Source organism: Kwoniella pini, chromosome 7 (genome assembly GCF_000512605.2).
Source record: "Kwoniella pini CBS 10737 chromosome 7, complete sequence".
Taxonomy (NCBI): Eukaryota; Fungi; Basidiomycota; class Tremellomycetes; order Tremellales; family Cryptococcaceae; genus Kwoniella; species Kwoniella pini.
In genome coordinates, this window is record NC_091722.1 from 1,355,249 (window position 1) to 1,382,469 (window position 27,221).

The window sequence follows — 27,221 nt, forward strand, 5'->3', positions numbered from 1 at the left end:
CACCATACTTGTGCCGAAAAGACCGACAAAGCTCTTTCAAAAAGTTGGGATCCAGACTTCAACCATTTCTACTTCTTTAGCCTTAGCATTCATGCGTCGGCATCAATCTCACAGAGACAACACTTGACAGGATGCCTCCTAGATTACCTGTAAGAGCCATCTCTACGCCGCTGTCGGCCGCTCGATACGCGTCATCATCAACATCGAAATCACCTTTATTCGCTCCTAAGGCGGGACAGTCAAGTACAGCTTCGTCCAGCTCCAAGGTAAATTCTAATGAACCCTCATCAAGCAAATCTGTCGAAAATAAAGTGGATATAAAAGGAAAGTCCAAATCCGGTCCTCAACCTATACCACCTTTACCTCGACCTTTAGGGATATCTCAACATCCTACTTCAGCTAGTAAAACATGGTCTCAAAGAAAACAGGAATTACTAGATGACGATAGGCATAAAGCAAAAAGGAAAGCTTTGTGAGTTTGTCAGATAATCCGAGTAATCAGGTTGGCTTCAATCTGACGCCTCTCATTAAACTCTGACGCAGGGTAAAAGAAGCTACACAAGGTTATTTTCATGATTATAATCGAGCGAAAGGCGTTGGTGGAGGTAAATTATGGATAGCCCCTAATGTGCTCATACGTGAAGATGTGAGCTCCCCTTCTGGGCCCTAATCCTCGTTTTGAGATAAGCTGAACGTCTTGATGTCTTTCAGAAAGCATTATATTTCCCTGATATATCGGGCAAATCTTTACTTGGTAACGAAGTACACACAACGGATTTGTTGAAGGGTAGAGTGACATTGGTATCAGTAATAGCAACCCGATTATCGGAGGTGAGTAATCTAATGTCATAAGGCATCATATTTCAGAGCTAAAATGATCGTCAGGAACACGAGCAATCATTTACACAACCTGTTTTGGAGGATGTAGCTGGTCATCCAGAATTCAATTTCGTTCAAGTAAGTTATTCCCTTTCTTCGCTGCTAATTACATCTACCTCATCCCATTTCTGTTTCTTTCATTTATGAAAATCATATTCTCCCCATTTACCCGGTTCTCTTACACCATTTCAACGCGTCGACCTCTTTTCCTCACCAAGTCGAGCTGACTGTATCTCCCTGAAAACAGATAAATCACCAGGAAAACAAATTGAAATCTCTTCTAGTATCGTTTTTCATTTCTTCTTTGAAAAGGATAGTACCCGAAGATAGATGGGGGAGTTATATGATATCGGGCGGTGAATGGTCTTCTATGGATGTGAGTGATTCGAGGTATATATGTATATCGCCAATCTTTCTCCAACAAGTCATGTAACCCGATCGCACCATCATACTATCATGCTATACCTGTGTTTGAGATTGACTGATCTGGTGTTGTCGTCTAGATTACGTCACCTTTGGGTATCGATAATAAGCTATTGGGGTATATTTATCTGGTAGATCAGAATCTGAAAGTGCGTTGGGCAGGATGCGGAACAGCTACTCCTGAAGAATCTCAAGCTTTGAGAAGAGCTACTGCTGTGTTACTAGGTCGAATAAAAGGTGAACCGGCTCTACCAGAAGCTGGGGATAGAAAAGCAGAAGTCGAAGTGTAGCTTGTAGACTATGTACACTTATGTTCACTCTGCATTTGTCTTTGGTACTCCTTTCCACAATACAGGTTTGCCTGACATGGAATCGAATGACTGCTTTCGCAAGGTACAGCTGAGACAACATGATCATGAGAAAGTGGTCAACAGGATGACATACACCATAACAGCACTAGGACTACGGCGCTGTGATCCAGGTACCGAGCTCGTTCTGATACTCCCATCTAACGACAACTCTGACTTGATTCACTCGTTTGCTATCACGACTACTTGGACCTAGTAATACAGCAGCAGCTTTTTCAAAGCCTGAGATTCTTCAGGAGTAGCTGACCCGCAGGTTGCCCAAATCCATCAAAGTGGCACACCCTCCTTTATGTCTTTGATCGGGTTTCACCGCTTGTTAAATTCCCCGATGACCCAGCTCGCGCGCCACGAAACCAATGTGGCACAACGCCCAAACTTCTCTACACATCATCAAAACCTTGTTCTTCATCAATTCTTAACATCTTTTCATCGTTTCTTCTTCATTTTTCATCGATATTATTCAAACAAAAGCAAAGGAAATCAACGGAGGGTTGGCCGAGTGGTTATGGCGGTGCATTCAAGCTTTGAATATAAGTTTGGTTCAAGACGAATCAGAGTCGCACTTCGAAAGAGCAAGGGTTCGAATCCCTTACCCTTCATTTTTGATTTCTTTTTAGGCGTATCCGAGCTGCAGTGAGGGTTCGAAGAGGTCGAGGTTTTTGGTTTTTGATACTTTGGTCATAAACCTTTAGAAAAGAGGGGGGGTTTTTGACCGTTGCACGATGATACCGAAGGAAAGGAAGAATGACTGCTCTCTTGTCTCCAATGGTGACGATGTGTGCGGATCTTGTTCATGCTTCTTACCAGGACTAAGTGGCTATCAAGCATGCCATTGATAATCATTGATATTCATCGAACAATACGAAGTACTGACGAGTATGAATAACTTTCATGCAATGAGATGATGTGTGAGAAGGAGTCACGGATGAAAGAGAGGACTACATGGATTTCGTACTTGCCACGAACTTTACATCGCATCCGGACTTTAAGCTCGAATCTGCTGTTCGTCTTTCTTTCTGTTGAGCTTGGAAATGCCACTACAAACCCATCCCACATACAATCAATGGATTCACTTTCACTGGCCTTGCCCTCCTGGCTGCTACCACATATAAATATCACAAGCCTTCGAAGCTGCCTCGTCTAGCTCTACAAATGCTCGGACTTGATTCATGGCAACACTGACAGGCTACCTGTGAGCTTTGAAAACGAATCCGCAGCTCAACCGCACGAAATGTACGTGTCAGCACAGTGCAAGTTAGGTCAGTATGCAATCATAGAGTTTCTGCCTCAACAAGGGGGCGAATGCCAAACCAAGATCACCCTGTGACGCGTACTTATATCAAAATTCATTAATGTCTAATGGTATTAAGCGGGAAATAGTACGACCCGAGTATGCTCAATTCAATCCTGCTTTTAAGCAAACAATGATTTGATATACATGTGAACGTCATTGATATTCAATCTATACTTCGAAAAGTGAAAAGGGTTGTTTGACCATTTCAGTGATTTTCCATACATCTCCATCCGCAACAGACCGAAAACGATTGATCAAAACGCCTGTTTTCGGACACCGAATTATTCAAAATCGGTCTTGATGGAATAGACAAACAGATGTACAATCTCATGACATAGGGCATAATCACCTCAGAGTATCACAGGTCAGCACAAGAAGGCTGTCAGACATCCTCCTTCAGGCATGAGATGTTCTGTTTCATATGCAAAGATAGATGTACGAAGACCCAAGAGCCACTCAATCGTTGATCACGTAAACAATCAAACGAATTCAATCCGCTTAACTGAACGCGTTTTACCCCACTACCAAGGGCACTGTGACGATTGAAAAACATTCGTCGACTTTTTTTGTTTTGTTTTGATTTCACTTCAATACACATCAGAGCTTTCGTTTTCTGTGTAAAGAAAGAAAGGTTCGATCCTTGCTATAAGGCATAGGCAGGATGTCCAGCTCAACTACACAGCGTATGCCGAATCGAGGGAGAAGCTCAAGTGTCACTAACGCGCTCAAGTGAGTAATCCTTGCACTCTTTGTTAATTGTCTGTTTCAAGTGAAGCTTATTATCACGAACAGACAAATCCCCCTCAACCAACAACAAGAACAATCTTATGGGTAAGTTCAATCCCTATCGCTGCCAAGCTGAATCAACAGATACTGACTGTCGGATTTATGTTTGTAGTAAAGTATCAGAAGTAAAACCATTATCAGGTAAACCTAGACCTAAAAAACGAAAAGCAAGTAAAGATGATTTACCTGATAATTACATTTCGAGGGGATTTTGGGATGATCTGAAAACTGGTAGATGGATGTTAATTCCATGTAAGTGCACTTATCCGGCTCTCCGAATTCAAGCTAAAACAAACAAACAGCTTCCGCTTTCCTGATTATGCTTATCTCTCCAATATTATATTGGAATCATAAACTTTTAACTCAGTATGGAATTTTGAAACCTGACACTCCAAATCCATTCAAATACCTTCTTTGGATTTCTGGTGAATTACCAAATGGAACCTATACTAAAAGTATATACGATTTTGCATTTTTGGCTCAGCATGTTGTTTTTTGGTCTTTGTGAGTCTAAATCCCTTTGTCTGCTCGACATTATATCAGCGCGAGTACCATGATTATACCCCAAATGAAAGTCCTAGCTGACTCTTGATATCTTAGCGTCCGACAATTCGTTACTATCCATATTTTGAGACCGATGGCTCTGTCATTAGGAATTAAAGGTAGCAAAATCATGAGATTTCTTGAACGTAAGCTGTGAAATGCCTCTCTTCTGGAGTGCGGCTGTTGATAGCTTTCGTCATTCATCAGAGGGATATGCCGTATTCTATTTCACAATTATGGGTACTCTTGGTATAGTGAGCTACAGTCCGCATGTACACTGTGAACTAGTAAGCTGATTCGAACGATAGTTCGTAATGAGAGGTCTTCCAACTTGGTGTAAGTTTGAAACTCATCTCCTTGGGTAAGATACTAAATGGCTTGGGGGAGTGTAGGGTATAAAACCGAATACTTCTGGATTGACTATCCCCACAAACAAATGACCTGGGAATTGAAGACATATTACCTCATGCAAGCTGCTTATTGGATTCAACAAACAATATTATTAGCCGCTAAGATTGAGAAACCGAGAAAGGATTTCAAAGAACTTGTCGCTCATGTATGTACCGGATGGAATGTTACAGTCAGGATGAATACGACTGACGGCGGTGTTCACAGCATATTGTCACTCTCTGGTTGATTGGATGGAGTTACAATGTCTACGTGAATAGTCAAGCGCAACATGTGATATATAGCAGCTGATCCGTAAATATCGCATAGCTCACATACATCGGTGTATCCATTTTCGTCACCATGGACGTTTCTGATATTTTCCTTGCTGTATGTGCATTTTGTTTATATAGTTAGACAGAAAGGCTTATCTGACTACAGCTCGCTAAATGTGTCAACTACGTCTCTGAATGGGCATCTCCACCATTCTTCGCCTTCTTCGTTGGAGTCTGGACGTGAGTTCTTGTTAGATTCGATGAAGATAGCATCAAGCTGATTGGTGGTTATAGATATTTCCGTCATTATCTAAACATTTGGATTCTATGGTCTGTTTACGCCCAATGGAATCTCATACCTGAGAAAGAACGTAGTAGATTTGCACCATTGGAAGATCAATGGCTGGTCTGGTGGATGAAATGGCAGGTATTTGTGCCTATCTTCTTATTGCAATTGATCAATTTGTTCTGGTATTTCCTGATTTGGAGAATCCTAATCAAGTAAGTTTGTTGTGTGCTTTTTTCTACCAAAGGGTAAAATTTGCTGATGTTTGTGCTTGATGTCTCAGAGCGGTATTCTACAACGATTTGAGAGATGAGAGATCGGATGATGAGGACGAGCCTGAAGGAGACCAAACCACGACAGAGAAATTGAAAGCCCAATAACGGGTGGAGCAGGGGCAAAAGGACAGGAAGTGAAAGCGGACTGAGGAGTGCGGAGACTAGGAAGAACAAAGCATGGCGGAGATGAAGGAGAGGCTTCCAGCGAGTTAGTATGGGGAGAGTCGATATACAATCAAGAGGATGTTAGGGGGCCAACGGCCGTATGATGAACCGGCTGCAAGGGGTTTTTGGGAATGGGATGTATTCTGCACTGAGGACCAATATCCAAGATAAGGGGACCCAATATATATGCACATTAATCAATGCATCTCTAAAATAATTCTCGAGACAAACATCCTTGGGTACATGTATTCAGAGTATAGGTGGAATCCATCATGCGAATTGCTATTTTTGGCTGAATGTCGATTGCATGACTAACCGAGTATAATCTGATGTCATCAAGCTAGAAGATTTCCTTTTGAATTTGATTCCGGCAACGTTTTGGAATTCGTTCCTTTGGTTACATCGTTTTCAACCTATAACCCTATTTTACTTTGATTATTTCGAACCTGTTAGTAACTAAATCATAAACTTTTGAGTATTTAGCTCACATCTTTCTCGACTGTTTCGAGAGATTCTCAGTTTAAAAGTAACTTATACGATTCTTTACTGTTCTGGCGTACCTTTACATTGTGAACATTCCATTTCCGATCAAGATGTCTTTACCTTCTCTCAATCCTGAAAAGACAGCGTCTGGAATTATAGTTGATCCGAAAACTTTAGAAAGGGTTATACCTCAATCCAGGAGGAAAGATGGAACGTGAGTATTGATTGATCTTGTCGATGTCTATAGTTCTATCTTTGTTTTTTTTTATCAGAATCATATGACCCAAGTTGTCCGAACTAATTGCTAAATGTCCCTCTCATGATAGCGTTCGAAAAGAACAAAAAGTGAGACCAGGATTTACACCACAAGAAGATGTAGGTAGATTTAGATCAAATAGACAAGTACAAGAAGATGTAAGAAATTCAACAAAACCTACAATTCCAGGATCAAATAAAATTGGTACACAAACATCTAAAACATCATCTGAAAATGTTTTCGCAAATGAATTAAAAGAAAAAACAAAAGCTCAAATTAAAAATGAAAAAAGAAGAGAAAAGAGAAGAGAAAAAATTTCAATGTCATGGGATGAAGATGATGAAGATGATGATCAAAATAATCAAGATGGTGGATTAGGTGAAGATTTTAAAAATGTAGATAAACAACGTCAATTAAATAATAATACAACTTTTGGTTCTGAACAATCTTATCCACCTTTAGAAAATAATGGTGGACCACCTGAAAAAAGTTTAATAGATGATTTAAATGAAAATAATGAGAATGAAAAAAAAGAAAATTCAAGTCAAGAAAATATTATTACTGCTACAACTCAAATTGCACCTCCTGCACCATCAAATTCAAAACCTGAAACTGCTCTTGAAAATAAAATGACAACTAATAATTCTGAAAAACCATCTTTATTAAATGATAGAAAAAAAGAAATTAAATCACATCCTATTCAAGGTGGAAGAAAAGGTCCAATTGGATTAGCAAATCCACCACCTATTGAAGAATCACAATCACAATCAAAAGCTGATCAAATAGATGATTGGAGAACAGTAAAAAAACCACAACGTCAACAAAGTAATTCTAAATCAGGTAAAGGAGGTAAATCTCAACAACAAATTAGATCTAATGGAAATGAAAATCGTCAATCCCAATCACAAATTAAACCTACTTCTAATACTACAACTTCTCAACCTAGAGAAAGAAAAGAACATAAAATAAGACAAGGTGGTGCAAATGATATTTCGAGTTTAGCAAGTAGAGTTAGAAATTTAGTTGTAGCTAATACTGTTGGAAATTCGAAAGATAAAAAAGAAGAACCGAAAACTTCTGCTCAGAATGCTTAAATCATACCTTCGAATAGGTTTTTGCTGCGTTCAAGTAGTAGTAAGAAATTGAAATTCAATACCAAGTGTAATATCGTTATTTTGCGCGGATAAAGGCGTTACTTGTTTTTCTTACATTTGCAGTCACAAAGACAGAGATATTTATATATTATCATAATCACAACGAATAATCAATGCATAAATCCTTCAGCTATACCAGCTATATTATAGGGATGGTTCGTGTGAGAACGACTTTTCAAATGAATCATTCTGTTTGCATTGTATGGAAAAAGGGTTGATGACTATGTAGAATGCTCTAAAAAACCTTTGTACAATCTAGACAATTCTAGGGGTGCTTGAAAATATGGGTTGATGATATTCTAAATAACTTCTTCTATCATCAGTACACGGTCTATCTGGGGAGATTTTCCTACACCTTAGTACCAAAAACTCTACCTAATAAAACTTTTCTTAATTCTTGAATACCAGGAGTTTTAGTAATTATCCAAGGAAGTTGTAAAGATTTTTCAATATTTTCACCCATTCTACCTTTATTTTCATTTTTTTCACCAACACTTAAAATACCAAAAGATTTTAAATTTTCATCTTTTGATCTATCTGAATTTAATTCACCTGTACCTCTTTTATCAATTACACACATTCCTCTTGTTAATTCACCAATACGTTCAATTTTAAAATCTTTTTGTTTTAATTCCCAACCTTTTAAAGGATTTGAATTTCTTTTTTGATTTGAATGATTTAAAGTAAACCAAACTGCTAATGGATCATGCATTTCCATTGAATCTTCTAATCCAAATGAAGCTTGTAATCCACGTACTCTAACTAACATTGAAGAAATAAATAATTCTAATGGAGTTGCATTTGTCTTTATTTCATTTTCAGTTTTATTAGGAAATGACATAATTGAAGGATGAATTAAATCTGAAAATGGAATTGCATGAGGTGTAGTTATATCCAATGGAGCTAAAATTAATTCAAATAATCCTTTTTTACATCCTTCTAAAATTTCATTAGCTGCATAAGGATCTGCGAAACAATTAAATTCTGATACAGGTGATGTATTTCCAGGATGATCTAAAGCTCCACCCATCCAAACTACTCTAGATACTTTTGAAAATGTTTTAGGATCAGAACGTAATGCGTGTGCGAGGTTGGTTACTATTAATAGTCATTAGTCCGACTGTTGTACAAGCGAATTTGGGTCTTTGACATTCGCGAAGCAACCAAGTACTGAGTAAAGAGGACAACGGTAAACTCACATGGTCCAAGGGCTACTATCACGACTGAATCATCTTCTTCCTCTCTTAGAATATCAAGCATGACTTCGTAAGAAGGTTTGGAAGATATATCGAGGTGTTCATGAGGAACTAAGGGATCGAGTTTCGGAGGAGTGAATTCAGGATGAGTTTCAGTTATATTCGATAATCCGTCCGGACCATGCTATATTGGTGATTCGGAAAATTCAAGTCAGCGAAAAATAAGGGATTAATATTCATTATTAGAAAAGAACTGATGCGAAGAAGAAACGAGATGGCAAGGAATTATAAAAAATGGAGGACCCATAACAACAGTGTGACAAGCCACAAAGCGACTCACAAAATATGCCGCAACAGATTTTTCACCACCAATAGGTCCATCTTCACCTAGTGCTAAAATAGTCTTTTGATTCTGATCAGTCAAACTACCATACCTCGCTTGAGCATTTGGTATAGATTCAATTTCTTTAGCTAAACTATGATAAATTTTTAATAAATTACCATGTGCTATAGGAGCATGAGTATTTCCAAATACAATTGATATTAAAACAACTTGTAATTCTGGTGAAGCTAATGATAATAAAATCGCTAAAACATCATCTACACCTGGATCGGTATCTAATATTATCTTTTGAGGCATCTTGGCGATTACAAATGAAATTGACCGATTTTGAGTTATTGAATTCTTGTTGTGTTATTTCTGTGCTGTAAGGCTATCAATCTAGAAGGTAGCTCATGCGACACAATACGGCTGATATGTATGAACGAGTAGAAGGTAGATGCAATTGAGTTTAACTTGTAGTGGAATAGTCCTCCTTTAATCGACACGAAGAAACACAATGACCCCGCTTTAACGTCTAACGGCGTACGCCGCAATATTCTACCCCGCATAAAGTTGAAAAAGTGCAGGTTATCAACATTTTCATATGTCTGATTTGTTTGAGCGAAGAGATCTTTGGAGGTTTTGTATATTCAACAGCAGCGATAACGAACAGAAAGTACGAAAATATCAATATGCCACCAAGGTCGATCGGGGATACTGGAGCCTTGCTGGCTGGCATTTTGGACAACACTCAAGTACCACATCAATCGTTATGTGTCATCAACGACGGTCTGGCTTTTTCGGGTTTGAACATATATAAGGATATTTTGAGTAGGGGAATACGGAGGTCAGTCAGCTTAACGCACCTGATGATCGAGGCTGTCAACTTAAGCTAAACTCGCTCTGTTATAGAGGAGAAGAAATCACATTGATATCAATTTTACATCCACCTGAAACCCTCTTACCGATTGGATCAACTTCTACGTCTTCGTCTAAGATCAGAATTATTGATCTCAGTAATTCGATAAGTGGATATGATAGTGTTGAAACTATCGATTCCATAAAGGACAAAATACTTTCTACTTGTGAGCTGTCTTTAGATGGATTTACCCGAAACATAGCTCATATGTGTAATTACCGTAGATACTTCCGGTCAAATCTTCATTGATGCCTTGGATATACTGGCGGAAGATTATTCTCCTTCTAAAGTAATATCGCTTGTTCGAAATTTGTTAAACACAATCAAGAAAGCTAAAGGTAAGCTATTCCATAAATTGATATGAGATTGCAGCTTAATTCCATATTTTCATTTCAGCCCCTTCTCGACTTGTATTACTCTTACCTCCTAAATCAACTCTCTACAATACTATAATACCACCAACATTCAATCCTACTTTAACTCTAATCACAGCACATCCACCTAAATTAATAGAACATTTATCAAAATTATATTTATCACCAATTTCAACAATTCCCTCTCCAAATTTGTGGATGATATTAGAAAATTCAATTAAAAGATCAATAAATGATGATCTTTCATTTAAATCTGATTCTAGTTCCATATTTGAATTTGATCCTAATTGGTATATCAATTCGAATGCAATTATTCAGGTTCTAATTAGAAAATCAATAGGAGGTATTAAAGGTATTTCAAGATCTTTAGAAGGTATTAAATTATTAGAAATTGGTGATAACGATGATAAACAAATAAAAATTGTTGAATTAGATGAATTATTAAATTTAAATCCATTTAATAAACCTTCTATTGAATTGGGCGAATCAAAAGATAAACAAATTAATAATCATTCAGAACTTGATTTACCTTTTAATCTGAATTTAACTGATGAACAAAAAAAGAAAAGAGCTCAAGTTCCTTTACCTTATGCTCATGAAGGTGAAGGTGCAAGTGGAGATCTGATTTGGGAAGATGAAGAAGAGACCGATGATGAAGAGATATAGTGGGGTAAAGGGACTCTCAATCTGGATATATACAACTTTAAAACTACCTGTGACATTATGTATATTTGTATGAGGAGTTGTCATTCACTCCATCAGATTCGAGTTGAGTCATAAATACCAATTCAACAAAGTAATGCATATAAGTAAATTACCAAGTCCACCCACTAATCACCTTTCTTCTTATTTTTCCATCTTCTCTTACTACACCTGCACTCCTAACTTTTCTCAAGTCCTTTGCAAACTTTTCGGCCAATTTCTCTTCAGGTGTTTTACCTTCTTTAAGTAAAACGTGAATTTTAGTAGATGGATGATGTTTTATACCATATTTTCCTCTACCTTTAATATCTAATCGAGCAATTTTAGGTCCTTTAGATACCCAAGTTTCGGCTATCATCGATATGATTGTTAGCATTGAAATGTGAAATATAACTTCGAGGCCAGCAAGATTTCAAACTTACCAACAACTAATTTACTCCTATCTAAACCTTTATCAATTGCATGATCTCTTGATAAAGCTAAAGTAGATTTAATCCATTTTGAAGCTCTTTTTTCAGAAAATTGCATTTGAACAATAGCTTCATCAATTGGTAAATTTGAAATTTGTCTAGATAAATCATTTAATTTTCTATGTGAAATTTTATGTAAAGCAGAAGAATATTTATGCTATTTCAAAATAAAAACAAATTATTAAAATTAATCATTACTTTTTCATTTTGATTGTTCTTTCGATTTTCGAGCGAAAGAAAAATATACCAACCTCAGTCCAAGGTTTATCACCTCTTTTCCTCCTTTTCTTCATTCCACTTTGATCTGCATCTTTATCTTTTGAATATTCATCAAATAATCCTCCAGTAGAAGTTTCTTCATTTGTAATTTCTTTTCCTTTCTCTTCAATCATAGTAACACCTCCTTCTGATTTAGTTGGTTGTTCTTCTTCTGAGGTCCATTTTGGTAATTTAGGTAAATATCGATCCCATCCTGATAAGTTGAAAGCACTATTATACTACATATGAGCAATCTCATTTAAGATTCGATATAAATTTAAATAACAACTTACGTTCTGACTTGATATGGTGAAGCGGTCTTTAAAGCAGGATTTAAAGGTCGAAGAGAAGATGGTCCAGCAATAGATGTTTGGGCAACTACATTCAAGAAATTAACAGATCAGCACCGTAAGACCACAATCACAATGCTCGACGTTTCTCTCACCTGTAAAGATAGATCTGAGAGGTCTGGCCATGATGGTGAGTCTATTACTTCCTGATAAGATATGCTATTTGGTATACGAGGAGTATACTTTGATCTTAAGCATAGGATATTTGAGGACGATGTTGAGGATGGAAATCTCAATTCCGTTCAACTTTCGGAAATCCAGGGAAAATAGTCAATAGTAAAATCCACGTAAGGCTACTTTACTACTTATAGTTGATTAGAGGCAAGCCACGTGGGGAAATCACTGATATCACTAGTAATACTTATAGTCCTCTTGTAGAAGTTGAAACATGACGCGAATTCAATATATATCTTCATGGTCAAAGTCAGCCTAACCATCTCAGGATTCTTCTTTACTTCGGCAGAGGGTCGAAAATCAAAAGGACTAATAATCAGAAGAAGCGAAACACGGTGATCACCAATGCTTGAATCAATACGATAATAACAACCCCAATCTACTTCACACACTTCCTGCGAGTGATCACCTACTTTTCGACCTCGTCCGCTGAGCTGGCCTTGGGGGTACCCTCCAGTGAAGTAAGCCAAAATGCCGTCCGCCATATCAGCTCTTGATGCTGGGAATCCAGATGGTGAAGATGATTCTCGTAAAGCATCAAAGCTGGCAGCTAGAGCGGCAAGGTTCAACAAGGTCTTACCGGGAAATAGGTATAAGGAGGTAAGCTGGGCTTTTTCAGCGTTTTGATCGGTCCATTGTGGAAATGTTAGTCTGATGATATGAGCATAGCTCGAAGAGATGCGTATCAAGGAAAGAAAAGCATTCGAAGCTCAAGGTTTGATCAAAGTGGGTAAAACTCAATTAGGGGATGCGGTTGACATGAGGGGAACATGTGAGACGATGTGTTCAGAGTACGAAAGAGAATTCAGAGATTTTACAAGAGAAGTTCATCCTTTCGAGAGAGCGGTAAGCTATTGTCCCCCACTACTTACTACCGTCTTTGAATGTATCGCTGAAGAGGATTTGATTGATTTAGAGCAATGAAGGACGGATGGACCCTTCCAAAGCTGTTGCTGCTTATTCCAGATCAGATGCTGGTGCAGGTCATGGTGATTCTGCAATCTTACCTTCTGATTTGCGAACACCTGCTACTCTTGTTGTTAGTCTCTTTCACAATCCTAGCATGGGGTTTTGCTCATTATAAGACATAGCGCACACTGGATTACCTCTTTTCAGTGATAATGACCACACCCCCACCCGCGACTTCAGCCTCTTCCTCGTCCTCCTCAACGCCCCGGAAAGCTTTAGGTTACTCGGCAGGTTTCATTCGTGATAGATCAAGAGCGATAAGGAAGGAATTTGCGATGCAAAGTAGTTGGGGACATCAAGAAGCTATTGAGAGTTTCGAAAGAATTGCCAGATGGCATATATTGTGTTTAAGGGAATTGCAAGAAGAGAGTGGAACCAACGTGGATCTGCACATTGATTCTGCGGAATTGAACCGATGTAAGTTTAAATCACTCCAAACTATCGAAGCGCCGAGCTAGGAATTGGCTTGACGGGTTTAGCCTTATCGCGGCTGATGCGCAAATATTGTGAACAGGCTTCACTAGTTTGCGACAACATTATAACGATAGAAGGGAAGAATTAAATATCGAAACTCCTTGTCCCAACGAAGCCGAATTTACAGCATATATGTTAATCTACGATCTCAATTCTAAATCAGTCTCTATCCCATTTTCAGAACTACCATCTATTATCTTAGATAATCCAATAGTAAAAATTGCATGGGAAATCCGACGAGCCGCTCAGAGGAATTTCGATACCCAGAAAGAAGGATCCAAGCATAATGCAGAACTGGGTATGAACCTTATCACTCGTTTCGTAAAATTACTCAAACGACCAAATGTACCTTTCCTTTTGGCTGCACTAGTAGAAATTCGATTAAGAGAGATAAGGAGAAGTGCATTGAGGGCTCTCAGACGACCTTATCCAGCCCTTAAATCCGATGCTGTCCGTTTGAATGAGATGGGCGAAGTAGTGGAAAGGAAGATGATCCTCTTACAAAGCTTGAACAAAATTTTAGGTTGTGAAGAACAGGAAAAGGAAGATTCCGCATGGGATGATGTTGATTATTTACCTAAAGACCCAAATCGAGAATCGGTTGATGTGGTTAAGAAGTTTGGATTCGAAGTTTACGAAGATCAAAGTGGACCAGTAGGATCACTCATCAACCTTGGATCAACATATGACGATAATCGAGATGCACCATACACTAGGAGATGGAACTTGATAAGCGAGAAAAGGGGTAACATGAGTTATGTGGATATAGTCAATGGAAATGCCGGAACACTTATCACCGGGTCATTAAGCTCACAACTCGCAAAACCATCTTCAACGAGCATCTTTTCCGCTCCTCAATCAAAAACCTCGACGTCGGCATTCTCATTCACACTTAGTACAAAGCCCTCTATCGCAAAAGCAGCTCCCGCACAGAAAGGACCGACGTTCTTTGCTAAAACGCCGCCTGAGCATCTTAGCACTGTAGCCGCAGAAAACAAAACTTCGTTACCCAGTCGACCGCCTATCCCTGCGGAGAGCTCAAAGAGTACACGGGCTCAACCTTCGAATCTTATAGCAAAGAAGGAGCAGGACCTTTACAAACAAGCTGACAATTCATTTGGACCCACTTCTGTTGCCGGCGCGCCTACGCCCAAACCACCGTCAAGTACATTCACCTTCAGCCCGCCGACTTCTGCTGCCCAACAAACTGTAAATGAAAAACCCTCAGCCACGAATTCCAAGAAGAGACGGTCTGATGGAGAGGATAACGCTCCGCCCGCCAAAGCACCGCTATTTTCCTCAACCGGTCTTTTTTCTGCTGCTCTTGCTGCTTCTACACAGCCCTCCATGGCATTCTCGTCCGGACTTTCAGCCCCTGCACCAATGACAAAACCTACTTCACCCACTTTACCTCCATTCAGCATACCGAAGCCTATATCGCCAAAAGAGCCTATACTGTCGGTATCGACCATTTCTCCCATCCGACAAAGGAAAAGACTCGCCTCATCTGTATTATCGTCATCAACGTCCAAGCTATCTTCCAGTATCCTTCGCAAATCCCGATCGGAAGAGGACAGAGAGAGGAAGAAGCAATTGCAGGCGTTACCTGATATTTGCGATCTACTGCTAGATGAAGTCATAGAAAGTATGATCTCTGATCATCTCCTGAGTGATATAGAAAGATTAGTTAAGCAGCAAAAAGCAGCTGCGGAGTATCAACGACGTAAAGTACTGCGTTCTGAGGCTATACTGGATTGGTCGAAAGGCGTACTTGAGAAAATGGTAGATCAAGAGACTAAGCGGATATCACGAAATGCTTTACTTGAAGAAATCAAGAGGAGATATTTGACAAGGAGAGCTATCCGGCATTGGAATTCATGGGCTAAGGCTCAACGATGTCATAGAGAGGATTCAGAGAAAAAACGATCTGATATGTTGATTCACCTGAAAGGTATGGGTCTGAGTAAATCAACATCAAGAATGATTGGCTCAATTGAGTCCTTGGAAGCGACGGAGCTCGATGATGAGATGGAGGAGATCGAACATTTGGACGGTTTACAAATAGACATAGAAATCAATCATGTGAGTATAATATGCCTTGCTTGGCTTGGACGACGTGGTAGGTGATCAAGGCATACTGATGATTTGTTCTATTTTAGGCCGAACGAACGAAAGATAACTTCTTTTCACCCTCAACCTTCTTAACAGCTATCACGAAACATGTCGGACCGTTATTGGCTGAAGAAGCATCATCCGAATCGATATTCTTACCTTCTTTCCATACGGTCATCTCGATACCTTCATTCATATATGAAGGAGAAGTTTTCGGAAGTCCACCTGATATAGAAGTTCAACTCTGGTTGAATAAGAAATTTATACCGCCAAATCAACTTGACGATGACGATGACGATGACGCTGAGATCTTCGTGTCGAATAACGTACAGTATAATACGAAAGTATTGGAATATGGTAGAAAAGTACCAAGTTGGGATTCAATCGGATTATATGTTTTCCAAGTTCCTCTGGAATCCGATGATGAAGAGAAAAATGCAGAGTAAGTAATATACACTTTCCAACAATCATCCCCTCTATTCCACCATATTCGATACAGTCAGTAACCTGACCATTTTGCCGCCTACAGGAATATCGCGGAATGTCAAGATCGGATCGGTATACTGGTCAAAGCCTTGGAGCGAAATGATACGAGATACGTACCTTCTCTTATCTTACTCACTTTCGACGAAGAGACTATTGAAGCACTAGGCGAAAGGGTTAGTCTGTCGCTTTTCTGTTTGACGTTATTTTCTATCAGCTGATGCGGTGAGTTAGTTGCAAATCTCCGATGAACTGGATAAATTCGCCCGAAAATCAATTGTATCATTACGATACTCGGATGATCTAGATGAACGATTCTCTAAAGCTTTGCAAAATGCCATACCCGAATTGGTGGTCAAAGATCAATTCATAGTTCGAATGAATGGTAAGTGATAGCTTTCTAGCATTATCATTTTAGTCAAACAGAATCTGTTATACCCGTTGCTGACGATCATATTCTCATTCAGACGTCATTTCTGCAATTTACCCCTCATGGTCTCGTTTCCTTGATATCTCGCAAATGCAACTGAATAATCGAATTGGCGATACACAACTATCAAGTTTGATCTTCAAAAATGGTATTGAATTGGTCAATTCTATATCGAGCTTAGTTAAAGAGACTCTAGAACCAATTAAGTTCGAAGATGATAGACAATGGAAACCCTTGATCTTACCTGAATTCAAGAGTGAAGAAGGAGACATGTAAGCGATATTAGAATATATATTGACAGATCTCAAGCTGATTTTGAAAATTTCAAGGTCATTTGAATTGGTAGATCGAATAGTAGAGTATATGTCAGATGATTTATTAGTGGGAATAGATGATATAGAATTAGTACTTGGTCAATTAAGACAATCTGCACAATTAGGACATTGTAGGTAAAAATCCATTTCATTCAAGAAAACAAAAAATAATTAATCGAATAATTCTTTAATAGCTTTACCAATTATACCTATTCTTCAATCTTTATCATATCTTACTTTAAGTGAATTAAATAATTTATCATTAAAAACAAATTTATTCTTCTTTCAACAAAATCAAAATCAAAATCAAAATCAAAATAAATTTGAATTTAATAATAATCTGAAAAATATGAATCAAATTTTTATTAATAAAATTAAAATTAAATATGAAAATATTTTAAATAAATATATAAATGAAATTTTCATTTTAAAATTTGATAAATCTTTTAATTCTGTTAAAATCAAATCACCTATTAATTCAAAAATTGAATCTTCTCCTTCTTTTCAAAATAATAATAATAATAATAATAAAAATGATAGGAAAAGAAAAAATTCATTTAATTCTAATGAAAATATTTCTTCAATTAAAATTAAAAAGGAAGAAACAAAATTTCAAAAAAATTTAAAATTACTTAAAGCTCTTAAAGAAGTTGAAAAGACTTTAGCATTAAATGAAATGGAAACGAATGATTTGGGAATAATGTAACAACACAAAAATTTATGTTGTAAATTTATAATAAGTCATAATGCATTGCATCAGTATTATGTTCATTCTTTTCCCAGCCAAGCTACTATGATTGCACAAAATACGGGAATGCATTAAAGGTTTTATCATAGGATACGGAAATATAGTCTAAATCCAAATTACGTGTTTCATTTTAACGGATCTTTGCTCAGTGCCTGATGAGGTTATCGAGTATAAGATACAGATATAGAATATTCGGGAGTGTCGAAGTCAAAGCAGTTTGCATAGTGCAATGGCTGCCCATAGTAGACATACGTATCGCTCAGACACGCTTTCTGGCCAAACTTGGATTCTTATAAGATAGTCATAGTCAGCTAGTTCCTGATTGGCAAGGTTTTAAGTAGCTCACAGGAAGCTGAATAGGAGCTGCTTCAGCAGTAAGGAAACTGTGCGCCCCGACATAGAATGCGAGTAGAGAAGTGATCACACCCATCCATCCTATATTTTTCCATCAGCTGTGATTTTTTCACCGCGCTTCGACTGAGCACACTCACCACTAGCCTTGATCACTCCAGTGCTGTTGGCCAAATATCCGGAGGCCAAGAGAAGAAGGGAGAGCCAGAAGAAGAAGACTGCAAGGGAAGAACATCAGAGACACCGCTTTGGGTTTGAGGGCGGCTTACAGGTGGCACAAAGTCCGACACTTGATCTAAACGTTCCGAGCCAAAGTATGAAGGTGAAAACGAACCAGCACATCAGGAAGAGGCCAATAGCCGCGTTGAGTCTGTGTGGGTCGGCAGGAGTAGGTGCATAGGTTGCCAATACTCCAGAAGAAGGCCTGAATGAGGTGTCAGCCGAGATTCCTCGAAAGGCCAAATGGTTGCAGACCTACCAGTAAGAAATAGCGATGGAGATGGAGAAAGCCCCATAACTGATCACAGCGAAACATCTATGAGCTAGATCATTATGATTGCATCCGACATGGCTCACCCGCAGAAAGCCGTCATTCCGAATGTGTTACCGACGCAGAATTCAAAGATACCGGCAACGAATTGAGCGAGACCACCAAGGGCGAAGGACATGCCTACAGCGACGTTTCTGCGAAGTAAGTACAGCTACATGAGCTGACGCCACCTGTTGTTTTAATTTAGATGATATTCACTGTAAGTTGACGTGTCTCGCCTAATCATCTAGAAGATCAGCATGTCGGGATATCCTGTGTAGCGATAGTAAGAAAACTCACATGGGCGTTGATCAGTGAGAACAGTAAAGTCGTGGTGGCGAAGGCGAACAACCCTGTTTGTGTGTGATCTCACGTCAGCTGGGAGTATATCGGTTGTGTAGGACTTCCGATCGGATGAATTGGAGAGACAAGTGAAGCGTCGGTGGAATCACATATGAAGTGGCAACTGCAGGAGGGAGAGATGCAGCAGGACTTACCAAGAGGAGCTGGATTAGCTCTTTGCTTATGATAGATTGGGAAACCTGGTTGAGCTTCATTGAGATTGGAATTGACGTGACCACCTGGATGGTTCTGTCTATGACCTGACGAAGTAAAGATCAGATTGTTGTCATTCACAACCGTAAGTGCAAGGGGGTTAACGGCACGAAGTAAGAAGCTATACTGGAAAATGAACAAAGATACTTGTACAAACCTTTCTCGATATCGTGAGTACCAGTAGTAGCCGTACCAAATTGTGGTTCTACTGTGCCAGTGGGGTTGTTTACTGTTGCTGTTGGACTACCTGTTGCGGCCATCTTGGTGACTTACTGAGTTATGAGCACTTGGTAAGAGTAGAATAGCTTAGGAGGAAAGAGGAATTGAAGCAGTAAATAAAGGAAGATGTAGAAAAGAACAAGTTGATTCATTCCCACGAATTGATCTTTGTTTTTTATATACCCAGAGTATGTTAGTGATTCTGTGTGTATTCGATTGACAATAGCACGTGTTATTGATTGGATACATCAATCAACTTGTCGTCATAGCTAGTCGATACCTCCTTTGGATTAAACATGACGCTTGGGCCACATCATTTCAGGAATGCTTGATTCCAGTGAACTCTCGTATTCATCAGCTGACTTGCGATTACTCATCCAAGTTGACGATGCCTTGATTAAGAACATCAGTAACAAAAAGCATCTTTGCATTTTCGCAAATCCTCTATCCTGTGAGATCTCACATCAGACATATTTATCCTTTTTGATCAGGCACTAGATCTTGATCTTTGTCAACTTAAACGTCGTCACGCTGAATCCGCTCAAATGTACTGATTGCTTCAGGTATATGTAATGCTGTGTTTGCGTCATTCAGTTGTGTGAGTATGCATAATGACCTATGTAATGTTGTGTAATCATGCGACTTCCAATGCGTGAGCTACTCGAACCAAATGTGAAACTTTAGCTTGAGAACGCTACGATGGCAGAGTAGCGAAATCATCATAAACGTACCTTTTACAGGAGCTCTAAGCGAAGCGGTATCTTCTATAGTCACTTCATGTAATTTACCTTTGAAGAGGTATCTAACTCTTAATGCTTTGTTTTCTCCGATACACGGGTCCTATCATGTGTTACAAAATCAGCTTCACGTATAGCAAAGCAAATCTAGGCGAAACGACAAAAGAGACATACCCAAAATCCTATTATGTTAAATTTACCTTTCCCACCTGGAATATACAATTTACTATCCTGCACTAACGCTTGAATAGGGATAGTAACATCTATTATCTCTTCTTCATCTTTCTCCGATTCTTTAATACCCCTCGAGGTGAATGAGGTAGATAGTCCGTATTGCGCAGATACGATTATCAACCCTAACCCGACTATGATTAGCAATCGGTATCAAATAATTTTCATGAGTTTGATTTACCATTCCTTTCCCTTTCTAATTTAATCCTCTTCTCCACATCCTTCTCCATAAGATGAATTGCATCAAGCGCCTCAGTTTTCTTCTGCCCAATAAATTCCTTGTTCTCTTCCCTCAGATCGGTGATACGTTCTTTTAAGCGTCGCTTCTTTCGTGGCAAGATTACGTATCGATATGCTCCGAGATATGTTACAGCAGGAATCACGGTCGAACAGAATATGATCGTCGGCGAAAGTCTTTCAGACAGAAGCACAGGGATGGAAAGCCTTTGGCCTAATCTATTGAATCTATAAATTTCATGGAGGATCAGTACACGCCTTCCTGTCCTCGAGATTGTTTATCCGCTTTATGGCAATGATCGAGCTAAAGAGTAGACGATACTTACTTAAACTTCATGATCACTCCTCCGCCTACCTCACACTGCAAAAGTATTCCACCACGTATATTCTCCGTCAATTTCCCATCTGCATTGATGAAGAGCGAGGGACTGGACCCCAGTCCAACTTCGGCACCGAATTTCAGCCTCAGCCCACCTGGTATTTTAGTTGACCAGTCTGCTGCTATTCTGGAAGCGCCTGATCCTGCTGTAGTCTGCACAGTCCATCCTGCACCGTTCCGGCGGGTCGTTGTCACTCCGACAGAAAGCGATGAGGGTATGGAAATAGGTGATTTGCCCCATGGTCCGATAGCGTAAGAGCCTGACTCGTAGGCTACATATACAGTTCTAGTCAGCTTGAAATCGACGATGAGATATGACAAGCGCTGCTAGGAATGCGTCTCCTTGAATTTGTAGGTCAAAACGAATGTGGAACTTACATATGAACCCCGTAGAGTCAGCATATAATCTCCTACCATAGGTCAATCCAACTTGAGGAGGATTTCCTAATGTTTGTTGTACAAGATTCCAAGTGATATATTGATCTTCATCTACTGTCCAAGTACCTTTAAATCTACCAACTCTAGGTTGAAGAGCAGAAGTACTAAATTCCATCCATAATTTAGGTGAAAATTGATATTTTATTGTACCCAAAATATTACTTCCTCCTTTACCATTTCTACTCAAAGATTGACCTTCTATCATACATTGTAAATTTTTAAATCCAAAAGTTGTTAATGGAGTTTCAAAAGAATGTTTCATAACTGATCTACCTGGCCTAATTCTTCTTATTCTACTTATTGGATCATGTGGTATAACATTTGGATCTTTGAAAAAAGATTTAGGTAAAAAAACAGCTCTAGCATCTAAAACTAATTCTATATCTGATTTACTTTTAATTAATGCTTCAGCTTCCATTGATTTATGTTCATATTCTTTATTTATAAAATAAGATCTTAATTCATCTTTTGATTTATTTTTAGGACCTAATTCCCAAGATGTTTTTAATCCTTCTTCTCCGAATAAATCATATATCATTCTTTTATTTTCATCTAAAAGTATTTCATAAGCCCTTTGAATTTCCGTAAAGCGTTCATGGGCAATAAACCTATCATGATCATTTCGTTGTCGATCCGGATGAAATGTCGTAGCTAATGATCGATACTTTTCCCTTATTTGCAATTCACTCGCTTCTTTAGGTAGATTTAGCAAAGCATACAAATCGGTATGATGAGTATGTTCTGGTACGGTACTTGTCAAAAGCGGGGAATGAGGTGGTGAGGGAGGATGTATCGGTCCATCAGCTGTCGATGCAAAAGACCGATAGTAATTCGATGAAGGCCCTGGGTCGTCCATCTTAGTCTATTATATGATAATCTACTCTTTTGTCGATATCTACGATGACATGAATGATCTATTTAACGGCTCATCTGGCCAAGATATGTCCATCTGCTTAGTCGCTATCAGACATACCTTGAACAATGGCGATACGATGCGATCATCACTCAAGTTTTGGAACCAACGCGGAACAAAGGATGTGATATCACGTGATATCGGATAATGAGTCCGAGGTGATCGTCCCGTCTGAAGAATGACGAGCGAGTCAAAAATAGATAAGATAGTCAGGCAATTTGGATTATTGCCCTCGTATACCTTCAATCGACTCATAATCATAAAATCCAACCAAGAAATTGTCCCACTGACGTCGTGTATATTCTTCTTCTTTTGACTAAAGCATTTCATACCCCATGTTAGAGCGTTCTAAACCAGATTTCAACCTTTGTTTATTTTCGGGTTTCATAGTCTCAGTTCGATCTCCGACCTTTATGTTGATGTAATCAAGCCAAATTTACGACTGTAATGAATCAATATTACAAATAATAGGAAATTGCAATATACTTCAATTTTCAATAGATCTGCATACATTTGACTAAACATCGATATCATGTCACATATGGATCCCAATATAATAACGCCTCTACCAGCTCCGGTACCCCTATCTCCAGTATCGCGCAAAATTGCATATACCAATCAACGCACTAATGTTTTGACACTCGACTCTCCGCCTTCAACTCCTCCAATCAACCTTCCATCTTATTCCACAACTACAGCTTCGCCTGCATGGTTGCACAGAATCACATCCTACATGTTCAATAAATTGCCACCGGGAGTTAGACATTTCATTGAACAAAATACAGGTTTAACATTAGTAGCATGTGCTCAATTATTCATGGTAATGATGTCATTGACAGTGAAATATTTTCTATCAACAACAAAAATCACACCTTTCACTTTAATATTCGTTCGAATGTCAATAACTGCAATATTTTGTACATTAAGTTTAATATTTATCGTCAAGGATAAAAATCCAATTTTAGGTCCAGAGGGAGTTAGAGGATTATTATTTTTAAGAGGTTTTATTGGTTTTATAAGTTTATTAGGAATGTATCAAGCTTTAAAAGGATTAACAGTATCAGATTCAGTAACAATACAATTTCTTGCACCTACAGTTACTGCTTTGTTAGGATTTTTTTTATTAGGAGAAAAATTAAGTAAGAAAGAAATTTTTGCTGGGTTTTGTTGTTTAACTGGTGTTATCTTGGTATCTAGACCTACTTTTTTATTTGGAAATTTGGCTGAAGATATTCCACCGATATCAGGTGGAGGAGGAACAAGATTAGATTTACCACCTCCTCCACCTGGTGAAGGCGATATGGAAGGTACTCAAACTCCTCAAAGAGCTACATCAGTAGCATGGGCTTTCGTTTCGGTCTTTGGTACTGCTGCTGCCTGTGAGTCTTTCCTTCTTTAATCACCCTCTGTGCTTGATGCCACTGATGCTAAGCAACCTGTGTCTTTTCCGCAGATACAACAATTCGAGGTATAGGTGATAAGGCCCACGCTTTACATTCTATAGGATATTTCTCTTACTTATGTACGATATGTACGGGGCTGTAAGTCAATTCGCAGTAATGAACTTTAACCAGTAGGTTGTTGTCTAACGACCCTTTATAGCTATATGCTGATTGATCCCCATCCTTTGGTGTTCGTGGAGAATCTTCGAGATTTCCTATTCATCATCTTGATAGGGGTACGTAGTGTTCTCTGCCAGAATCAACTGTATCTTCAAAAGCTGATAGTAGCCATGGCATTTAGATATTCGGATTTTGTGCTCAAACATTGCTTACACTAGGATTGCAACGTGAGAAAGCAGGTAGAGCAGGCTTAGCATTATATACTCAAGTGATCTTTTCGCTTGTACTTGAATTTCTTATTTGGCATACTATTCCATCCTCCTTGAGTGCATTAGGCACCATTATCATACTGAGTAGCGCTCTTTGGGCAACTGTGAGATCGATTTTCATTGTCATATAGAATGTAAAGCTGATGTTCTGTCTTAGACGTCAAAAGCTAAAGCAGCTGAGAAAGAAAGAGAATTTGATCCGGAAGCTTTACCATTCTCTCGAAGTCCTTCGCCAATACCTCCACCTCAATCAAATAGGCCTACTTTACGAGGTGAACATTATAGCTATGAATCTGTACCTACCAGCGATGTTGAAGCGGGTAATGGCGGATTCGTAATTGGAGAAGAAGAAATGGAGGGGGGAAGCCGAACTTCATCAAGGAAAGGGAGTGGCGTCTTGTTGAATATCCCTCCGAGTGTAGTAATGTTGAGAAGAGGTTCAAATGCCTCCGAAATCTAAATGTTGTATTGTATATGATGAAATGCAAGACTAGAGAATTTTTGGGCCAATCACCTTTCTTTTCTCCTTTATTTTGTTCAATAAGTCATGCTGCTGGCATAGCGATCGCTTCAATCGTATTACATATCCGCCGCTTGTAAATTGCGCATACGAATGTGAGTAATTCTGAAGCGATCTCGAATAAACTCAAATCATAAGCAGGTTAATTGCATGATCGAAGACATAATTTCAGACTTGGCATCCCAGCGGAAGATGAAACGATGATTCAAGGATGACTTGGTCGTCCTCACTCGGTAACCGGGGCTCGTTTACCCGTGAGGTGTCACTGCACGAAGACTCTCATAATGAACAGATCTATTCCGTCGTTTCAGCTTGTAATTCCGGTGGAAGTTCGAATATCATCATCGATGAGTAAGGGTCATCTCATTAATTTAGTGAGGCATTCTGAAACTTCAAAAAAAAAGAATAAGGTTTACTGGAATTTGCGGATTTTATCGAAATATACTCAACGTGATTTCATGAGACATGGAGATCATTATGTTGGTGAGTGATTCGGTCAGGGATAAGAATCCAACATGTGGCCGAGATAACGCAATTATTCGATTAGTTTTATGTAGATCTTCAAGTCACAATTGACGTAAATTAGTGGAGTAGTAAATGCCAACTCAGATTGATTCGGAACCCGACGGACAATCTAGTCATCAAGGCTGGCTGATCCAGACTCCCATCAAAATGAGATGTGACAAGACTGATCCGATACTATCGCTCGACAAAATGGAATATGGATGTACATCACATACGGACGGCTCAATTCAAACCCCATAAAGCATCTTCGAAAGACACATGAGCTTCTTCATTTTCATTGTACTTCAGTCTATGATCTCTCTTGTAGTATTGACACTTGGTAAACGCGTGCAACGCTGTTTTTTGACATGTGAACATTGGTTTGGACTGAAACTTACTCCTACGTACCTGAACTCGGGACCATCGTCTTGATTGAATAGTCGATTCAGAAAAGAATATCAGGGTGAAAGAATACGCCACATGCTGAACAAGTTGATAATAATATACTTATGAAAGTCAAGGCACGAGATTTCCTGTTACACATGTTGAAACGCCATTAATTGAGATTTGCTGGAATCAGTGTATATCATAATCTTTTCATAGGTGAAAGGTTCATAGTGGCGTATCATTGCAGTAGAAGTACTTGTTGACTTTGGAAAGATTAGTACATAGACATAATGATATTACGTGATTATAGTGATGCCTACTTAAAATTTACTCCTTGTTTTTAGAAAAGGAACCATGATTAACAAGGAGTTTCTTGAAAATGGTCTCACCACTGAAAATTCCCTATCATCGAACCAATTTTGAAAGATCTTTTCAATAGAAAAATTAGTCACTAAAAGATTTACCTACGATCATAAAGCTCATCTCCGCTTTTTATGTTTCATCAAACTTAATTTGGCTTAAAATATTTAACCTCATGATATGTTAAAAATTACATTATTTTAAGTCTTGGTAAAACTTATCGAAATAGTCTTGGCTAGATCTATTTTATCCTTTCATATAAGACCTTCTCTTGTGATTCAGGTCAAGAATATTAGTATAATAAATAACATAATTATGTTTATACATGGAAATTCTCGTAATTTTCTTTCCCTTTTTACCAAAAAATACGAAGCTTAAGCGAATACTCCACATACAAGGGAGAAACTGAAACATACGAAATCAAACAGCTAGATTATATATCCATAAAGAATAACAAGCCATTGATCGAGGTTAAATCCTTAACATCCTAAACTATAAGGGATATCTGTCTATCATATAGTAGTGTAAGCGTGACAATCATAAAAATATGTCTGAAAGCGAAACATTGATAGACGGAGGTGATGTATCGTGGATCTTTCCGTTGGTCAATCTGAAAATACATCTTTATCTGTGATTATTGAATTTGAATCACAAGATTAAAAAGGATAATAAAGTATAAGAACAACTTCAGTCAAAGTTAGAATCTTAATATCATCTCATTCAGTCGATTCCTATCACTGAACCATTTCATTTACTTCACTATTGAATAGACTCCTTCTTTTAGCACACCAAACACTTGTGGGCCGATATCAACTACTAAATATTGCTAGGTCGAATACCATCTGTACGATTAAAATACCTCCTACAAAGCAAATCGCCACTTCACGGCACAAGTGGCATCTGATCATCAAGTATACGTCAGCAGCAGAGTTTATCATTTTGCACGTGAAGGTAGTCAAACCAACTTATAACTTTAAATTTATCATCGGATACTGAATCATCTACACAAAGTAGATCTGGAATTGTGAATCAGGACCTCCTTCTGTCTCATTCATCTACCCTGGATAGAAGAAGCTATACTTGCCTAGAAACTGTTTCAGCTCCGCCGACCCCATATTTCTTAACGGTACCAAAAACAATTAGTGAAACAACTCTTGATTC

The 27,221-nt window shown here is 38.6% G+C and overlaps 10 protein-coding genes across 10 annotated transcripts; 6 read left to right on the forward strand and 4 right to left on the reverse strand.

Annotated features, from left to right (window-relative positions):
• Positions 1–131: 131 nt before the first annotated feature.
• Positions 132–1,592, forward strand: I206_105652 (uncharacterized protein; the record flags this gene model as incomplete). Its single annotated transcript, XM_019155194.1, has 6 exons — positions 132–472; positions 544–646; positions 712–831; positions 886–957; positions 1,127–1,255; positions 1,383–1,592. The coding sequence occupies 6 exons, from the start codon at positions 132–134 to the stop codon at positions 1,590–1,592; spliced, it is 975 nt and encodes a 324-aa protein (XP_019011348.1).
• Positions 1,593–3,625: 2,033 nt separating this feature from the next.
• I206_105653 (uncharacterized protein) lies at positions 3,626–5,621 on the forward strand (the record flags this gene model as incomplete). The annotated part of the gene is made up of 13 exons (XM_019155193.2): positions 3,626–3,693; positions 3,757–3,795; positions 3,863–4,002; positions 4,053–4,254; positions 4,351–4,439; positions 4,501–4,547; positions 4,602–4,629; positions 4,686–4,849; positions 4,909–4,953; positions 5,011–5,070; positions 5,122–5,195; positions 5,250–5,456; positions 5,525–5,621. 13 exons carry the CDS (start codon positions 3,626–3,628, stop codon positions 5,619–5,621), a joined length of 1,260 nt encoding a protein of 419 aa, XP_019011347.2.
• A 653-nt stretch (positions 5,622–6,274) lies between these two features.
• Positions 6,275–7,514, forward strand: I206_105654 (uncharacterized protein; the record flags this gene model as incomplete). The annotated part of the gene is made up of 2 exons (XM_019155192.1): positions 6,275–6,378; positions 6,491–7,514. 2 exons carry the CDS (start codon positions 6,275–6,277, stop codon positions 7,512–7,514), a joined length of 1,128 nt encoding a protein of 375 aa, XP_019011346.1.
• A 409-nt stretch (positions 7,515–7,923) lies between these two features.
• On the reverse strand, positions 7,924–9,410 carry I206_105655 (uncharacterized protein; the record flags this gene model as incomplete). Its single annotated transcript, XM_019155191.1, has 3 exons — positions 7,924–8,672; positions 8,774–8,954; positions 9,111–9,410. The coding sequence occupies 3 exons, from the start codon at positions 9,408–9,410 to the stop codon at positions 7,924–7,926; spliced, it is 1,230 nt and encodes a 409-aa protein (XP_019011345.1).
• A 374-nt stretch (positions 9,411–9,784) lies between these two features.
• I206_105656 (uncharacterized protein) lies at positions 9,785–11,051 on the forward strand (the record flags this gene model as incomplete). Its single annotated transcript, XM_019155190.1, has 4 exons — positions 9,785–9,939; positions 10,005–10,177; positions 10,236–10,349; positions 10,408–11,051. 4 exons carry the CDS (start codon positions 9,785–9,787, stop codon positions 11,049–11,051), a joined length of 1,086 nt encoding a protein of 361 aa, XP_019011344.1.
• Positions 11,052–11,199: 148 nt separating this feature from the next.
• I206_105657 (mitochondrial 54S ribosomal protein uL22m) lies at positions 11,200–12,291 on the reverse strand (the record flags this gene model as incomplete). Its single annotated transcript, XM_019155189.1, has 5 exons — positions 11,200–11,438; positions 11,510–11,714; positions 11,809–12,046; positions 12,109–12,193; positions 12,261–12,291. 5 exons carry the CDS (start codon positions 12,289–12,291, stop codon positions 11,200–11,202), a joined length of 798 nt encoding a protein of 265 aa, XP_019011343.1.
• Positions 12,292–12,810: 519 nt separating this feature from the next.
• On the forward strand, positions 12,811–17,827 carry I206_105658 (uncharacterized protein; the record flags this gene model as incomplete). The annotated part of the gene is made up of 11 exons (XM_019155188.1): positions 12,811–12,939; positions 13,009–13,185; positions 13,256–13,378; positions 13,431–13,725; positions 13,823–15,864; positions 15,942–16,336; positions 16,424–16,553; positions 16,612–16,762; positions 16,845–17,079; positions 17,137–17,252; positions 17,316–17,827. 11 exons carry the CDS (start codon positions 12,811–12,813, stop codon positions 17,825–17,827), a joined length of 4,305 nt encoding a protein of 1,434 aa, XP_019011342.1.
• Positions 17,828–18,128: 301 nt separating this feature from the next.
• I206_105659 (uncharacterized protein) lies at positions 18,129–19,564 on the reverse strand (the record flags this gene model as incomplete). The annotated part of the gene is made up of 10 exons (XM_019155187.1): positions 18,129–18,158; positions 18,216–18,304; positions 18,361–18,438; positions 18,490–18,644; positions 18,699–18,737; positions 18,797–18,904; positions 18,969–18,988; positions 19,050–19,102; positions 19,247–19,351; positions 19,462–19,564. The coding sequence occupies 10 exons, from the start codon at positions 19,562–19,564 to the stop codon at positions 18,129–18,131; spliced, it is 780 nt and encodes a 259-aa protein (XP_019011341.1).
• A 593-nt stretch (positions 19,565–20,157) lies between these two features.
• Positions 20,158–22,401, reverse strand: I206_105660 (uncharacterized protein; the record flags this gene model as incomplete). Its single annotated transcript, XM_019155186.1, has 6 exons — positions 20,158–20,180; positions 20,255–20,363; positions 20,435–20,616; positions 20,673–20,956; positions 21,055–21,379; positions 21,486–22,401. 6 exons carry the CDS (start codon positions 22,399–22,401, stop codon positions 20,158–20,160), a joined length of 1,839 nt encoding a protein of 612 aa, XP_019011340.1.
• A 589-nt stretch (positions 22,402–22,990) lies between these two features.
• On the forward strand, positions 22,991–24,749 carry I206_105661 (uncharacterized protein; the record flags this gene model as incomplete). The annotated part of the gene is made up of 5 exons (XM_019155185.1): positions 22,991–23,837; positions 23,912–23,999; positions 24,061–24,136; positions 24,202–24,393; positions 24,447–24,749. 5 exons carry the CDS (start codon positions 22,991–22,993, stop codon positions 24,747–24,749), a joined length of 1,506 nt encoding a protein of 501 aa, XP_019011339.1.
• Between the last annotated feature and the right edge of the window lie 2,472 nt (positions 24,750–27,221).